Below are 15,221 nucleotides of genomic sequence, written 5' to 3'. Positions count from 1 at the left end.
CTCATCTCACCAAAGCTTATTCTGAATGGTTATTTTCCAGAACAAAATCCTGTCCCTCCCTTTAGATGTGCTACTCCAGGTTTAAAACACATTAGGTCTGCACAGCTGCGGACCCTTAAAACAGCACCTACAAGACAAATGGAGATGGCGCTGCTGCCTGCATCGACTAGTGACTTGTAGTCACCAAATGAGCGTGTAGTAGCTGGGACCTATTCCCATGGGATTCTCCCATACTCCAGGTGGGGAAGTTCCTGTCCGAAGTGAAAGGTTTCGATATTTGTCGGTTCATTCGCATGAAATGGCAAAGTTTAATTATCTGCTTCTTTCCAAAAGACTTCTGAACTTTCAAGGTCATGATCAAAACATTAAATTTAAAAAAATGAAGTAAGTAAGTGCAGCCACTGCCGAATCAGGCACAAATACAGACTTTTTGATTAAAACATTTTGTAAACAACACAAACACAATGCATCTGTTGAATTATGTGTCTATGTACAGTGCAGTTTATTGAGTAGCGCTAAATCTAAGGGCTCAGCCATGTGGAAGAGGCTCCCAGCAGAACTGCTACTTCAGTTCCCAGGCATTTTGTCAGGATATATCCAACACATTAGATAGATCTCCTTTACTTGACCCACAGTGGATGACATAATGTTGCCTTCACAGTATTCCCTCAGAGGTGCAGCAAACAGGTTTCTGAGGATAGGCTGCTATTTTTATTCATTAAATGTTGACTGAAACTGTACATTCAATCTATATTATAAAGATTGGTGCTCATCTTTAAAGCAGACTCACAGTGGAGGGGTGAATCACTGTTCTGGAGCAAGGACAGAGACAGCGTCACATTGGACCGTCATAGGTCGTCTGTCGTCTGCAAGGACCCAAATTATGATATCACGAGTCCGAGCTCAACTGTCTATTTTCAGAAATGACAACTCGCTGGTCCACAAATTCTTGCAGTGAAGCCAAAATCATATTAACCACGTTACATTGAGGACAAATTTAAAAGCAGAGAGTACAGTGTTGTGCTAATTTGTGCTGTGACAGGAAGTGACTGGTGTGGTGTTGACAACAGGCTGGCAGCGCTGAGGCCTGTCAGCTTCTGTTACTGTACAGGGAGATGGACACTGTCAGTTGAGGCGAAGCTATAGCTAACGGTCATCACTGTCTTTGTGCGCAGCCATACTCATGCTAACGCGCACACTGTGTCCTCTGCTGGTTTGCTTGAATACATATGCTCACACCCAGAGCCACGGATGTACCCACCTGCAGGCGACCAGCATGGAGCTCTAGCAGGAAGTAGACTGTCTGACCAGCAGCGAGAAACAGCAGGCCATTGGTGCTGGAGGTCCTGAAGCGAATGCGGAGCCTGTTACGGTCCGACGACTCTGTGGCCTTCAGCTGTACAAAGCCATCACCGTAGAAGGAAGCTGCAGGCAGCCGAGCGGAAAAAGAGAGGAATTGTTCAAGAGATATAATGTGCGACGTCAGAGCATTATCTTGACACACAAAAGAAGCGCCACAAGTCATGGATACACTGTATTTAGATACAAACCCATCTGTGAACTGGCATTTCTCTCTTCATGTGTGTAGCTGGATGTGTAAATATATCTGTGGAGTGTATCACATCATAACATCTGACTTCATTTCAGATCTTGAATGTGGATGTGAAACTTGATCATGAGTGAGGGGCAGATTTTTCCTGTCATCCACAACTCCATCTCGAGCTAATAATTTAATTCTCAGGTGTGCTACATCGTCTGGTAAGTTTCAGCAAAAAAAAAAACATTGTGATGATCCTCAAGAATTAAGGGACAAAACAAAAGCTTAACTTCTGTGGCAAAAATAATACCACATTTCAGAACAAGAGCACACCAGCCGAACAATGTGTGGTGCTTTTAGTTACAACTAACAATCAGGAAAACTCAGGTGACACATCAAGCTCAACATCGGTAATTCTTTAATGGAATGAAGATTTAAAGTGCGGAAGAAAGAGTACCATGTCATTTCAACAGTTTTTGGATTTACTAATTCAAATGGGAAAATGTTTTTATTCAGTACACTTACAATTTCAATCAAAACTCAAGTAAAGTAAAAATACAGTTGAGTTAGAGCAGCTGAAGAATGGACACATAATTATGTAAGCTGTGACATTTAGTTCCAGCCTCATTATCATGACTTGACGTTTACAAGTGAAGCGAAGCAGGCCATCTTATTTTGAAATATTCCACGATGGCGTCAAGTAAAACCTGAAACCTTCAAGCCCGAGAAGAAGAGAGTAGATGTTTCAGCCTTATTTAGGGTGTTTGATTTCAATATCACGGTATGTGAAGGTGGCTGTGAGGGACGTGTTCTGACCCGCCCCACCTGACGCAAACCCACACATGAAAGCCTTGTCCCTGCATCGTCCCACGCCGAAGTCACAGAGCCACCACTGGACCCAGCTGTTTTTCTTCTAGTTCACCTCCCTGCCATTTCACATCACCCTGTAATCCAAACTGACACAATGAAGCTCTCTCATCTACGCCTTCATGCCCGGGCACCACCAGCGTTCTTTTTAATGAGCCCCATGTTGAAGTCAAAGGGTAACCGTCGTGTTCGCCTCTGTGAAGAGACATCCAGTTGTTGACGTTCGATTTAGCTGTAGAGCAGGACCCGGAGCAAAAGGCGGTCAGCCACAAACAGTCGTAAGTGACTCACTTGACAAAGATGACATCGATGAACGTGTTTTTAGAGAGAGTTAATGGAAGAACGATTGAATGGACCTGACAAGTCCAATCTGTTTAGAGTCCGAATTAGCACTCAGGAACCACTAGAGCATGTGAATGAATGAACCCTGCAAGCTATAGTGTTTCAAGACTATCAAGCAGCACTAAACCTCAGAGAAATCCAGGTTTTGTTTTTTAAACCTTGCCTCTCATTCGTGTCAGACCTTGGGGATATTCCTAGGGGGTCAAAAATCTCGGTTTAGGGAGGCCCTATGCTGCAAAAGCTATGGGGAGAATCCTCGGCACCTAATTGAAAAAGGGCCCAGGGGGTGAGAGTGTGCCACAGTTCTATTTGCTGGGTTATAACGTTGCACTTCATCATCAATCACATTTAACACACCAACTGAAAACAATAACCAGCTTAAGGCATAAACGTTGAAATACTTCAGGTGAATCTCCTATAGGTCCAATAGACCTATGATATCGGTTTATCAAGCTCAGTGTTGGGACTAACATGCGATTTAGTAAGGCGTTATAGGAACTACGTTATCTTTTGTAACAACAAGTGCCATAACACGTTCCTTTGTCAAATTTACCAGCGCGTTTATCATTACTGTGATTTAAACATGCACGTTACTCGTTACTTTACATTCACAACTCTTTACAAAGTTTAAAAAGCAGTGTCCATAATACGCATTAAAACCTTCCGTGGTGGACGTGAAGCCCGCACAAGTCACGTGACGCAGCGCCAGGCATGTGAAAAAAATAATGGCTGCAATCGATGACGGTCCAGGTGTGGGATTCCCACGGTGGGACATATTCTCATTATTTTTCCTTTTTAGCTGTAAAAGACCAGATAAAAATTGTAGTGCCGTGCAAGCTATGTGGAGGCTCGAAAACACTATGCATGTCCAAAACGAGCAATTCCAATCTAGCGAAACATCTTGAGAAAGTGCACACGTCGACCAAGCTTGTAGCAGTTGAACATAGTAGTAGTGAGGTATGTTGTGGAAGTAATGCTGCCTATTGTGGCTGTGGGGTTGTCGCTGCAGTTCATGTTTCCAGTTGGTCTAGTTGTGTTGCTGTTGAGATGATCATTAGCATCGGTTTTGCATTGTTTGTTCCTGCTACTACTAAGTGTTATGAAAAAGATTTGATTTTTTTGCACTGCTAAAAGTATAGTTTCTAATCTAAATGATTACAATAAATATTCACATCAGAAGTTTCAATATTGTCATTCATTCACTTGATTGATTTTGGGGCTGGTTCTGATCCAATGTCGCTGGTTCTCAACCCAGCCCGATGACCATGACTGTTCTAAGATGATTATGTTTTAGCTCCGCCATAATACACAGTTTAAAAAAGTAACTTTTGCAAGGAGCTAGTTACTAAGTTACTTTTGAACGAGGTAACTAGTAACTGAAGTACTAACTTAAAGTAACTTGCCCAACATTGATCTAGCTTGAGTACTCCGCCACTGTTTAAAAAAGTCCTGGCAGGAACCCCATTTTGCATTTCCCATTGTCAAAACCCAACACAACGCTGCCCCCACGCCCAAATCAGAGACACTCCGTCTGCAGGGAAGAAAAATCTTGGCGAGAACTGTGCAAGCAACACCAGGAATTGACCAACCTCAAACCCGGCCAGAGCAGAACAATTTGCCTCCAGCTTACAACTCATGTGGCTTTATTTCTGCCTTTCTTCCTTCAGTCACTGTCCTCCTGCTCTCTTGACTGCAACATTCATCTCTCTCTCCATCCCCGGCACTGGCGATCACATGCACTTCCAGCGGCGTCTACATCATCCTCAAAATTCCCCACAGTATGGCAGTGCAAGTTATTGTCAACACCGAGAGCAAAGTGGGAGTCATACGATGATATTGACAGTCAGAGCTGAAGAGGTCGGGGGCGGAGGAGGGCTGTTAGCGAGTGGTCAAATTGATTGTCCCGCAGAAGCCTAAACAGCATGACCCATTATTTACTCTGCAGATCCTCACCACAAGTGACAGAGGTCTTTGCACTTGCTCGCTCATCTGACTTCAAGACCCGACAGGAAGTAACTGTTTTCTCCTACTTTCACTTGCACAGCTGCGCAACGAGAAGAAAGAAGAAATATTAAAATTGAACCTGCTGTCGAGTAACGCGGTAAGAGAGGCAAGACAAAGCTTGAAAAGTGTGAGTTAGAGAAAACGAGTGAGCATGGAGTTCCATAATAATGGTGAATCCTCACAAGTACAAGCACGAGGTTGTGTGGCTTTAATCCATGCGCCCTCGATTTTTCTCAAACAGCTTCTGTTGCTAAATCAGTGACCCCTTTTTTGTGAACACTCGCTTGCAGTTAATTCAAGAGGCAAGACCAGCGCTTGTCACTGCCTGTACGCTCAGTTAAGCCAACAAGTCGGAAATGCAACTTGACTGAAGTGCCTCCTTTGGTTTGTCGACAACCATGCCGAGCCAGGCCTCCTTTTTTATGACGCGGGAGTCTTCCGCACAAAAGAGAGGAAGATTCAGGAGAGCAGCCAAGTACATCAAATGTCTGCGCTGCGGCTACAAAGCAGCGAGAGTGAGTCAGTGAAATAATTCCCGCTCATCCCCCAGGATGCACGGACTGGGTGGGTGAATCCAGATGACACATGTCCACGATCAAATCAACCACAGAAGGGAAAGACTGTGCACGTGGACGCAAATAATGTACGAATGGAGCTGCCACTCGCTCATTTATGGCATACTTTCACCCTGAGGTTGATCCATGGAGCCTTTGTTACCGCCAGACAGATCTTCCACTGCAGTGGTCATCACGGTTGTAGTCAGGCCGATAATAAAGACTCTGTTCGTGCATGTTGGTCACCCTGGACATTAAATGAATCATTCAATCTCATGTCCACAATGTGCATCAAGGTTAATGTTTTCATTATCTCAGGGGCTTTGCCGTAAAGAGGTTATATCAACTTATTATATTCTGTAGCTCATTTCAGACTGCACTTCTAACACAGAAAAACACTGCCGCAATGCACTGATTTAGCGTTCATAGGAATGTAAAGTCAAACTCTAGTAGTATGCTGAACTGCTACGCAGTTAACAATTTTCACACATTTATTCAAATAGAACGTACCTTTTTACAATAAACATTGATGCAATGGATCATTTCCCCTGACCTGTACATCTTAAAGCATAGATTGTTTTCTCTCATTCCTCAGCCTGGCCGGACTCAAGCTCAGCCTCACACACTCACGCCAACATCTGCTACACCCTGGTTTCTATAGAAGTATCAGCATATGATACTAATATGTAGGGCTTCCATTTATATCACAATTCTGGTTTATATTGGGATCCTTAGTCTGATTCGGATATGCCACACTTTCGATTTGTCTCGCCTATATATTATGATGCAGTCTGTAGTGTGCTCGCAAAATGGCACAGTGGAGTGACAGTTGCAGATATCAGCATTGTGAACAAAGTTCTTGGTCAATGTTTGACAATAGTTGGTGTTCAAAAATAGAAGTCTGTCACAAGCATTTGACTTGTGTGTTTGATCAGAAACACACTTGAGCATGACTTCCCAACTGTTTACCAAGAAACGGGTATGCCATCATGTCATGTCACGTGCGGAAAACAATCGATTCTAGGCAGAAATATTGACATTTAATATGTCATAAAATGTCATTAAAAATCATGACATATATGGGAATCTATTATTTCGCCAGCCATAAATACTAATTTGCAATGGTATTACTACAGCACTCTGCAAGTAGCACAGAAGGCAAAGAGTGACACTGGTATCCTGGACTTCATAACAAGCTCCAGAACATCTTTCAGATCCTCAGGTGGGTCTTTGCTAGTTGTCCAGTCTAGACTTAAATCTAGAGGAGACAGAGCCCCGCCTGTCAGGGCTGCTCAACTCTGTTCAGGGCTCCTCACACAGTCTGCCAGAGGAGATCTGAAACGCTACAATCATTGCAATCACAAAACGTAGCATTCATGTAGTAGCGCTGGATGAAAAGCAGTGGTTGGTTGTCAGAGCCAGCAAGGCCTTCCCTGCTGGCCCAACATAACCAGAAACCATGAGCATATTTATGACAAAAGTGAATTCCATTTTTTATGTGTTTTCCCCAAATATAAATGTATAGTATATATAATAATCCTATTCATGTCATAGGACATACCATTGTTTTCCAATCAGAATTCAGCTAGATTGTGTCGTCATGTTGGATGAGATCAGTCCAAAGCCTTCAGCAGCAACAGTGCAGGTGCAGGTGCCCTCAGAGTGAACGGACACATATAGTTGATGGATAGTAGCGATAGCCGATCAGATCACGAGTTGGGGACAGTGAGGCCATCTAGCTGACCTCAAGCTGAACGTGACTTGTGTGCGTCCTATGATTGGAGACTCATATCATCAATTTCCAGACTAACCGCTACTCTTTTCTCGCTCTCGGGACCCTGTGGCTTAAACATATACAGATTTTTATGGGCGAACTAGCTTCAGTGTAATGAAACCACAGATGTTTGGTGACATTCCAGCCTGTATGACACTGTTCTACGCCCCTGCATTACTCCGGCATTCACAGTCGCATCGGCAAGATAACCAGACAGCGAAAGTTCTCCACTTCCAATCAGGCGGCCACCGCAGGCTTAGCGCTTGGTGAGTGCAAATGTTTGGGGTATTTCTTTTGTTCACGTTTAACATGTTAATGACAGGGCACACTGGGCAAACTGTGGCCGTCTGGTTGGAGTCTTTCTAATACGAAACTGAGATTGTGCAAACGAGAGTACAACAGGGCTTCCACCATGTACACACGAGAGCCGTCGCAGCATTAGAAAACTGATCTCCTTTTAACAATGAAATCTCACATGATCAAACGTATTAAAGTGAAGTGGAAACATCAAAGAGGTGATCTTGAACATGACAGTTATTGCGCATTGTTTGCGCAAAAATCCCGGGGGGAAACATATAATGACTGAAGTTGGTTGCAGATGGAACTCAAGTCAAGGGATTACTGTTTGTTCTTAAGCAACACGTTTCATGTATATATATACTCAAAAAAGCATAGTGAAGTGCCTGGGTGGTATTTCCACCTGGCTTAACCCATGACTCCTGTCATGGTGTGCCCATGAGCAAAATCCTGCAAAGCTATAATCACCACTCTGGAAGAGTTTTTCCATGACAGAGGCTAAAATTCCACTAAGGGTAAACGGTTGGCCAGTGTTCCAGATGTCACCGAATACACCCCTGGCTGAGAGCCAGTGAGTACTTTTTGCACCTGTGATTACTGCTAATGAGAAACTTGGCGCTTGTGAATTGAAATCTCCATCTGTTCAGTCAAACGGCAGACGTTCTTCAAGGAGCCAGCAAAACTTGGTGCTAAATTAGACAGTACATTAGAGAGTTGCTTCTTCAACAACATCAAGCGTTTGGGGTTGCAGTACAACACAAGCTCGGTCAAGTTGTTTGCATTTCTGTCCAGGCTTTGTTTCATGGTGGACTCATCAGCATTCACTAGGAGAAAACATGTTTTCAATAGTAAGAGTTTGAGAACCACATCTCACATGTATGGTCTTCAAATACTCCGGATACATTTCAAACTGCTTATATCACTTCATGGCTTTTTGTCTTCGCTGAAATAACACGTTGTTTTCTCATCATTCAATAAAAACTATGCTGTTCCAAAGGCTCTGTTACAATACAGTAGACATGATCTTAGGCTGCTAATTTCATTCTTTGTCAGTAAACTTCAGGATTCTGCTTTGAGAAAAACGCAACACAAGACGACAGCGGTTGACTACCTCGTTCCGAACCACAATGATAGTGATTCTGTCATTAATATTTCTCATGAGGGGCAATATGCGTTACATGTGTATGTTCTACAACAGTTTAAGACATGAGGAACATGAGGAAAAATGGAATTAAAAATACACAATATGATAATAAGAATCAAATTAAGACACCATTTTAGCAAAAAATAAAAAAGTAAAGCAAAGTCAAATACATTTAAATTAGGAAAAACAACAATATGCTCTGTCATCAATAAAGGCGCGATCATTTCACAAAAGAGAAAAAAGGTTTAAATAACTTAATGCCAATCGACCATATGCTTGATGAAGATGGTTAGTTGAGGAAATACAGAGAATACTTCTGGTCTTACCTCCGGACGCCAGTGGGACGAGGAGCGACCACCAGAGAAGCCCACAGAGGAACTTTTTCGGGGTGTTCCTGGCCGCAACCACCATCTTCCTTCGCTTACAGGCACCGAAATACTTGCTACCAGTGAGTTACATATTTACAGACTTGTCTCTGGAGTAAGTGGTCACCTGGTTACAGACAACAGCCGGTTTAGCGGACACAACGGCAAGTCAGCAGCTCCTGAAGTGAACTGATTTTACTGGAGTCTCGGAGGAGCCGCAGCTAAGCCCCGCCCCCCGCATACACGCTCCGCCTTTCAAAGTAAAAGTCGAGAAAGGCATTTCTTCTACACTTCGCTTAGCGCTACAGATTGTTTGTCACACAATTGTCCAGTATTATTGTTGCATCCTGTGTGTGTAAAATTTCGCCCAAATTGAAAATGATGTCAATTCTGCATGACTGTACAACCATCCGTGGAGTATACCATCTTTCCATGTCACTCCATGCTTTTTCCATGTAAAATGTATATATATTTTATTGCTTACTTATTTTCTAAAGCCACTCCTGGGGTTGTCACTCAGCTTACCTTCCAGAATTCCTGACAATTAAAAAAAAAGAAATCCAGGCATCCCACAGCAAAAATAATTATTACCATTATCAACCACTATCCCATGGTTGTGCTTGTGTATTATGTGTCTTGGGTCATGTTTGTTTTGGCTTTAATATGAATTTTAACTTCCCGTAACCTGCTTGACCTGTTAATGGCACACACAGATTCTGCAACCGAGCTCCTCTGGTCAGTGGTACTGTGTACTGTTGTGTGGCCCATTGGCTTTGCTTTCTGCTCTTCTGTGATCTGGCGCTTGAGCTTTTGTGGTATTTATCGGTGAGCTAGTTCTGACTGTTCCTCTGTTCCTCTGTTTCCTCTGCTCATCACTGAATGAGTGTTGACCACAGCACGCTTGTTGGTGCTGCTCTGCTAACTCATTTTCTGTGTGTGCTTTGACAGTCACATTATTGTCACATTATTATTACAACAACATTGTTATTGTAGTTTTATGTGTTCTCTGCATGTCTCCATAGTGTGTGATGACCGGCGCCTTGTGTGATGTGTATTGTATTGTATTGTATGCTAGGGCGGTTCTCCATGAGTCATGAAGGCAGTGTGTGTGTGCTTTTGTGTGTTTCTGATCCATTTTTTTCTGTTTTCAAATCTAGTGTTCCAGTTCTGTTTGTGTGGTTGGTGATGTTCTTGGCTTCCCCGAGGTGGTGGAATACAGGCTCTTGCATCGTATCCCAGACACCTGACATATACTGGAGCTTCAAGACTGGTCCTGTCAAACGTCTAGTCTAGTCTCTAGTCTTTTTCTACTACGATTCTCTGCCACTTGGCATCAGTTTTACTATTACTCCTTCATTAAATCCGGCCATTTTATCGACACATATGCACAAAATGACTCCTGACCCTTGTTCATCCTAAACTGGTGCTGCTTGGTCCATGTTCTTTATTAAGGATGATAGCCTTAATTTGCTGAGTGCGGTCCCTCCAAAAAACTAGCTGCAATCAAATTCTCTGAATTTCAAACTTAATTTCTTCAATTTGCGGGACTGTGATAAATTGAATAGGGAACCACTCACCAACCAACGCACTTTCATGAACAAACATTGTTCTTCATTGAACCTTATGACATCATCCCCTGCAGAAAAATAGTTCCAGAATGTCTGCACACTCCTCCACAGGCCAACAATGTTGGGAAGCAGGGACACTGAGCTGCCAGCGGTCACTGCCCACGCACAGCCCCACAACCCTGGGGTACATTCCACCCCTTTCCTTAGAGGCGATGTCCTCATCCCTGCTGCTCCACTTTCATCTGAAACTTTCCAGTAAGACTTGAAGAGATTTTGAGGTACCACACTGAACCGCTCTCTCCGGAGATAAAGTGGACTGGAATTGTCAGGCATCTGAACACACAGGCTCATTCATTGAAGAAAGAATCAGGGTCAAACTTCTGCATTAAGAGAGTTGAGGTTGAGACAGGGAGGGCGTCTTTACTTCCGGTGCTCCTGTGACGTGAACTCAGAGAAGCTAGCGACAAACACAATGTACGTCACTATTGACCGCCCTCTATTGTGGCTGAAGACCAGCTGAAAGGACAGTTAACGTGACAGTTGGATGGGAGTTTTAATGTCTGAATGACTCATAAATAATCCAGAGACATGGAGAAATGCATTCAAATGTCAACAAAGGCGATGATGTAACTCTAAATCAGAAACAAGGCAACTGATTCAGATTCAATGAAACATTAAAAACTGTTGTTAACTGCATGCGAGAGGATGTCAGCAGGACTCCTTGAGCTTCTTGTACTCCTGCTTGATGCAGCTGTAGATGGGGGAGAAGAAGTGTCTGTCTGGTGCCATCAGGTCCGTCACCATCTCAGTGTGGTCCAGTCCCGGCAGCAGGTAGAGAGACGCCTTGATGGAGAGCGACTGCAGCATCTCTGAGAACTTCACAGAGGCCTCAGATGGGACGATGATGTCGTTGGTTCCGTGCAGCAAAGCAAATGGAGGAACCCTGTAGAAACAGACTCATGTCATCACATTGAAGCACTCAAAAGTCTCAGCTGTTGAGGTCACCTGCTCAGTTTGTCAGCGCTGAACTTGCTCAGCCAGTGTGTCGGGGAGTAGTAGGGGAAATTCTCCACGCCGTTCATGGCCTTGTGCATGGTGGAGACGTACTCCACTGCTCGCCTCTGCTCGTGCTTGTAGTGGTCCATGATGTTGTAGACGCCGCTCAGACCTGGGGGAGGAAGGGAGGTGTCTACAGATCACACTTCATTACACAGATCTGCAAAATATACAGAAGCCCCGCCCATCGAAAACTCTTTGTTTCAAAGAAGCCGAAATCATGTTCTCCAGACCACGCCCCTCTCTGTTGTGATTGGTCAGGAGAAAGATTTGAGCCTCACTCAATTTTTTTCACACGAAAATTGAATATTTTTACATGAACATGGTCCACATCTATAAATTTCAGCAAACCTACAGCTGACCATGACAAAACTGATTAGCCCAGGTTGGTATGTTTTGGGTAGACGCAGAACTCTTACCAATGATCCCTCGTACTGCCAGCAAAACATCTCGTTGTTTGTTTGCTTCAACAAACAGTTCCTCTCGTGCATCAATGAGAAACAGAATGGTCAGCGCTGATAGATGTGCTCCAGCTGAGTGTCCAATGATAACCATATTGTTCTGAGAAGACAAATTTAGTCACATACAATTGCTCCATTACATCCTTCCAGAATTGAGTTGAATTGTTTAAGTTGCATCATTGTCAGTCCAATTCATTTTAGATGTTTAATGCAATTTTAAATAATTTCCTTCGAGCAGATATTACGTCTTGAACCTTACATTATCAAAGTTGTATTTGGGCCCGTTCTCTTGGGCCCACACCAGGCTGTCAGCCACGTCTTGAACCATCGCTAGAACGTTACACTGGAATCAGAATCACCAGAAATCATCTCATCTTAATGTTCCAATGTCCCACTAAGGCCACCATGTGTTGTTTCACCACCTTTGGGTAAGTGCAGTAGTCGGGACAGATGACAGCTGCGTTCAGCTCTTTGGCCATTTGTCTGGCCAACAGACAGTAAATGGATCGGTCTCCAGAACCCCACCCGCCTCCATATACGAACACCACCAGTGGTGCTGGCGCATTCCTGTCTGATGAGGGGGGGTGGTACAGGTCCAGCTTGTTGCCCCGGCGTCCAAATGTGATGCCCTGCCAAAGAGAGTCACCTGTCAAGTCTGAGGGGAAAATGAGTGCTCAAAGCACAGACAGAACATAAAAACTCAGGACAGAAATAACCCAGGTTCCCTGCAAAAACTAAAAAAAAAAAAAGAAAAATATAACAACATAACTCAGACTTTTAGAGAATCCGTGGTGCTGGTGAACTCAACAACAGCAGAAATGTCACATGGTAGCTCTTCAGGAACAAAAAACTATAGTCCTCAAAGCTCAAGTTCTTGCAGTATTTCATTGCTGTCATTAGCATCTATAATCTCTTATTATGTCAACGTCCCCGCCAATCCAGTGCAGTTGGATGCTACTGAGGCTACGCTGCAGACGATTAAAGTGAGGATATGTGGTCTGAAATCGTCACAAGGTTTGTGACTGACAACGTGAACAGACCAACAACTCACCTTCTCATAATGTTTCCGATTCCCTTCGTTCTTGTACCACGACTTCCACTGAAAGTAGAGTCTCCCATACTGCAGATACTTCAGTGTCTCAAGCACCGCTCTGGTCAGACAGTATATCCGCCTGTCGAGAAAACAAAAACATGATTTAACCTGAAGAGAAATTCACTGCAATGCAGAGCGGATTCAGACTGTCACCGTGGCTTAATGGCTTCGATGTATTTTTTAAATCCAGGCTTGTTGGGCCATCCGTAAAGCCACTGGGCGGCCAGTGAGATGGAGTAGGGAAGGCCGACCAATAGGACACCAGCAGCCACAGGCAGTGAAATTCGGTACTTCAACCCTGACCTTCAGATTAGAAACATAAATATTAACAGCGATATAAGTATCCTATTATGTAAATCTTCTGTTTCAGGAACTCACATGACGATAAACGTGGCTGCTCCACCTGCAGAGAAACAATCTTCTGTTAGCACATTAGTGTATATCACAGCTCACTTTATTCAAATATGAGAATGTGAGTACACTCACATTTGAATAGAATAAATGGCTGCAGAATAAAGTGTTATTCCTTAAGAGCATTGAATTATTGACGTTAGATCAAACTTTCAGGTATGCATTCCACTTTGATGTTTAATTTCAGGTATGCATAAGTTCAGCAAATTATAATTAATAAGGTGTATTTATATATATACATGTGTGTATTCATTTGTACAAAAATATATAATTAAATAAATCAATAGAGATTAAAAAGGAGAAAAAAAATGAATGAAACGCCACTGCGAAGTGACACACCGCCCTCTATAGGACATATAGAAGATTAGTGAATAATACGGCATTTTGTTTTTGATGAACTAAAACACTGTATTAATATTACAGTGCAGAGACAAGTTTCCATAAAAGGTGGCTAGTCTGAAGAGGCTATTAAAATCCGATGTGATAAACTGTAACGGAATCCACAAAATGAATGAACAGTATTATAACGAAGAGAAAGACATTAACGATTTTCATCTGAATCCTAATAGTCGATTAAGACAGCTCGATTGAGAATTTTATTTTTGCAGTGTTCCTCTTTTTAGCGTCGCTCACTAATCTAAAGGTCAGAGACCACAGGAAGCCCAAACATACCATAATACTGGACATGCAAAACCGGAATGTCGGTGTCCGGTAAGGTCACTTTTCGTTTGAATTCGTTGATCTTTAAATAGATAAATAGGTTTGTTCCTTGATCTGATTTTCTTCAGGGCGAGGATGCTGCGGCGACTAAATAAAGGTTAGCATTATTGTTTGCGTTGACAAAGGCTGACTTGCGTTAGCTCTGGTCACGTGATTCGCTGTGAGCCAATAGTTTGGCAAAGTCAAGCGGTAGGGCACACAAAGATGAACACTGCGTCGAGAGAGTTTGCCTTTGGCATTTCCGGTTTTGCATGTTGCAACTAAACGTGTGAAACGATGGCATAGGTTGAGTTGAGTAGGTCTACAGTCACAGTGAAAACGATTGTGTTGACGATGCATATTACCGGAAGCGGATATGCTACTTCCATGCCGATGTAGAAGTAATAATTAGACATAAACACTTTTAGATTAGATTTAAAGGACTCGCTGTAATATCGGCATGCTGGACAACCTGGAGAAAAAACAACTGTAAAATACATTTGACAAACTTTAGGTTTGAACTCCCTAGTGTTTCTCCTCGGTTGCGTTTCATCTATATCCAACGAATATTTAACAGCTCACGTCACAACATTATTATATGTTTGTAAAACGAATATAAAACAATCTGATAATATTTAATTGAGACATAACGTTGGGGATCATTCAATTATTTTTATCGATTCTAAATACAACAATTACTAATACGACCAACAATATTATTATTGTTATTATTAATAACAATACTACTAATAATAATTATAATAATTATAACAATAAAGATTTATTTATAAGTCAGAACTCTGCTCACGAGGTGCTGAAAAAAAATCGAGTAGTTGCTCCATATTCATTACCTACAGTCACAGAATGCAGTACAGAAACAGACGTTTACAATCTGTAGATGGCCAGAAGGAGGCGATAGAACTCTGCTACCAGGAGCTGGTCGTTTGCACTTGAACCAATGACGCTGAAGTTCACAACGACCTTGTCCTTGCATTTATACAAAGGAACTTAAGGAGCTCCCGTTGGCAAACTCACAACACGGCATTATA

The 15,221-nt window shown here is 42.8% G+C and overlaps 2 protein-coding genes across 2 annotated transcripts in view; both read right to left on the bottom strand.

Moving 5' to 3' along the window:
* The window catches only part of cspg4ba (chondroitin sulfate proteoglycan 4ba), a 29,945-nt gene extending 20,896 nt beyond the window's left edge, over positions 1–9,049 (bottom strand). The window contains exons 1-2 of the mRNA XM_053871503.1: positions 8,846–9,049; positions 1,262–1,425 (exon numbers count right to left, since the gene is read on the bottom strand). Of these exons, the coding sequence (XP_053727478.1) occupies positions 1,262–1,425; positions 8,846–8,930 (249 nt within the window). The 5' untranslated portion in view covers positions 8,931–9,049. The remainder of the gene's footprint in view (positions 1–1,261; positions 1,426–8,845) is intronic.
* A 1,951-nt stretch (positions 9,050–11,000) lies between these two features.
* si:dkey-193c22.1 (uncharacterized protein LOC567837 homolog) lies at positions 11,001–14,338 on the bottom strand. The gene is made up of 9 exons (XM_053871418.1): positions 14,146–14,338; positions 13,441–13,465; positions 13,216–13,365; positions 13,021–13,141; positions 12,392–12,598; positions 12,229–12,312; positions 11,928–12,069; positions 11,458–11,620; positions 11,001–11,395 (listed from the first exon to the last, which is right to left on the bottom strand). Coding segments are annotated over exons 2-9 (1,104 nt in total). The 5' UTR covers positions 13,443–13,465; positions 14,146–14,338; the 3' UTR covers positions 11,001–11,160.
* Positions 14,339–15,221: the final 883 nt, after the last annotated feature.

This window comes from Synchiropus splendidus, chromosome 7 (assembly GCF_027744825.2).
Source record: "Synchiropus splendidus isolate RoL2022-P1 chromosome 7, RoL_Sspl_1.0, whole genome shotgun sequence".
NCBI classification, from domain to species: Eukaryota; Metazoa; Chordata; class Actinopteri; order Syngnathiformes; family Callionymidae; genus Synchiropus; species Synchiropus splendidus.
The sequence above is the reverse complement of the archived record's forward strand: the minus strand, read 5'-3'. Positions and strand labels throughout refer to the sequence as shown.